Source organism: Entelurus aequoreus, linkage group LG12 (genome assembly GCF_033978785.1).
Source record: "Entelurus aequoreus isolate RoL-2023_Sb linkage group LG12, RoL_Eaeq_v1.1, whole genome shotgun sequence".
Lineage (NCBI taxonomy): Eukaryota > Metazoa > Chordata > Actinopteri > Syngnathiformes > Syngnathidae > Entelurus > Entelurus aequoreus.
The window spans coordinates 72,179,684-72,181,897 of record NC_084742.1 but is presented as its reverse complement, the minus strand read 5'-3'; the positions used below and the strand labels follow the sequence as shown (position 1 = coordinate 72,181,897).

The window sequence follows — 2,214 nt, the reverse complement described above, 5'->3', positions numbered from 1 at the left end:
CAGAATCTAGAAACATCTATGCAGCACTGGATGAAAGATGCAATGGTCTGTCAGAAGCCCAGAAAGTCACTGAGCTTTTATAAACACACATTAATTACAAACAAACATGTCACAGGTGAGGATTGGAACCTTTATTAGACATTCAAACCTGTTTGTGTCAACTTTTGTGCATGTTATCAGATCAAAGTCACTGGGGTATGTAAACGTTTGATCATGGTCATTTGGGTACTTTCTTTTGTCATTTTGATTCAAAAAACAGTTGTTTGCCAATAAATAGCTTCACACAACCATTAAGCATGAGTGGAAGAAAGGTTTTTGTGTTATCATTCATATTCTCTGAAGAATGGCCAAGAAATCATAAATTCTCCCAGGGTATGTCAACTTATGAGCACAACTGTATATACATATTTATACATATATATACTGTATATATTGTGCGCTTGTCTGTGTGATAGAAATTCATTACTGTAACGAGAGTGTTAAAGCTGAGACTAATGTGTGTGTGTCAGTGTGGGGAGGTGTGTGACTTTCTGGTTGAGTCTCTGGAGGAATGTCTACATGGCCGTCAGAATGGACTTCACACGGTTGACCAGCTACTGTAAGCTTTACTACTGTGTTTGTGTGTGTGTGTGTGTGTGAGTGTGTGTGTGTGTGAGTGTGTTAGTGCACGCATCCTCTCTCTGTCCTCAGACTGAGCACTCTGATCATCCAAACGCTGGCCATCATGTTCCAAGAGACGGACACTGAAGCTGCCAGACTCGACGCGCTTGCCACCAAAAAGTGATTCAAAGTTTGTTTAAAATTGTTACTGTGCCTTTAAACCAGACACCCTTTTCTCCAGAGGTGCCTTGGCCTCCAGGATGCTACTCTCTTTGGTTTGTGACCCCCATAACACATCATCCACCAACCTGGAGGTCAGAGAACTTCTTATTTTACTTGAAGGCCGAACAAACGTCTTGAAATGTTGTTTCAGTTCCAAGACAAAAGGTCCGACTACCTGGATGCTGCCTGCTGGCTTCTCTTTGAGATGATGCAGATGGGACACCAGGTGAGTTGTGACCCAGCATGACATGTCTTTATCCAGGATGTCAACACCTGTGACGTGTCTCAGGCCAACAGGTGTGGGGGACACTTCCTGTCTGTCAGCTGGACCCTGCAAGTCCTGCAGGACCACCCTCACATGGTACTGTTCTGCCGTGCGGCGTTCTGCTCAGTTAATGACGTCGCCACCTTGTGGTCTCTCTGCAGTCGTCCTTCCTTGCCTCCCAAGCCTGTCAGGTGGTCCTGGTTCTATCGGACCTGCAGGAGTCCCTCCTTAGTCCTCTGCAGAGTGTCCTTCTGTTCCAGCGCTGCCGCCTCCTGCTGACCTTCCTGCAGCACAGCGACCAGCTGGCCCAGCAGCTTCGAGCCCACGTCACAGAGGAGTTCAGGTCAGGACCGCTCTCGGGTCAAGGGGACAACCTGTGAGACTGGAACGATAGAATGTTTGGTGCAAGTTAGTGACGCCATTTTGTTCCTTTGGTAGGTACTTTGTGAATCTGTCCAGCGCCCAAGAGAAGCTCCCACCTTACTACCCCATCACCAAGACCGCCCTGCAAGCGCTGCAGCAGCTGGTTGCCTTTGTCCTGCACACACCTGATGCATGAACATGCATGTTTTATCATCATAATAAAAAATACATCAAATCAAGTTTACATTGTACCCTAATTACTAAGAGTGTATGTAACAAAAGATCCAGAAAAATATATCCATCTCAGCCTTCCCCCCAGTTAAGGGGTTATTGACCCAGTGCCCTGGGTCAATAACCTGGTACAACTGTTACCTTTCTTTAATTCTTCTTTCAGTTCTTGGTGTTTCTTAAGCTTTTCATGTTCCTTTTCGCAGATGTTGCTATCACTCAGATGGCTATATCTATCACCACCGCTGTCTTCTAAAGTTTATCCACCACTAGAATGTCAGGGTGGTTGGCCATCACCCTTTTGTAAGTCTAGACCAGGAAGTCCCACAGGATCTTGGCCTGGTTGTTCTCAAATACATGGTGTCTGCCATCTTGATTCAGGGACCACCAGTCCATTTTTGGTACAGATGTTCTGGCACACTATACCTGCTACCTCGTTATGGTGCTCCATGTATGCTTTGCCTGCCAGCATCTTACACCCTGCTGTGATGTCCTGCACCCTCTCTGGGGCTTCTTTACACAGCCTGCACCTGGGG

At 46.4% G+C, this 2,214-nt stretch overlaps 1 protein-coding gene across 1 annotated transcript in view; it reads left to right on the top strand.

Annotated features, from left to right (window-relative positions):
* The window catches only part of lg12h12orf56 (linkage group 12 C12orf56 homolog), a 10,985-nt gene extending 9,339 nt beyond the window's left edge, over window positions 1-1,646 (top strand). The window contains exons 7-13 of the mRNA XM_062064441.1: window positions 510-598; window positions 691-780; window positions 842-914; window positions 974-1,048; window positions 1,112-1,183; window positions 1,249-1,430; window positions 1,526-1,646. Coding sequence (XP_061920425.1) covers window positions 510-598; window positions 691-780; window positions 842-914; window positions 974-1,048; window positions 1,112-1,183; window positions 1,249-1,430; window positions 1,526-1,646 — 702 coding nt within the window. The remainder of the gene's footprint in view (window positions 1-509; window positions 599-690; window positions 781-841; window positions 915-973; window positions 1,049-1,111; window positions 1,184-1,248; window positions 1,431-1,525) is intronic.
* Window positions 1,647-2,214: the final 568 nt, after the last annotated feature.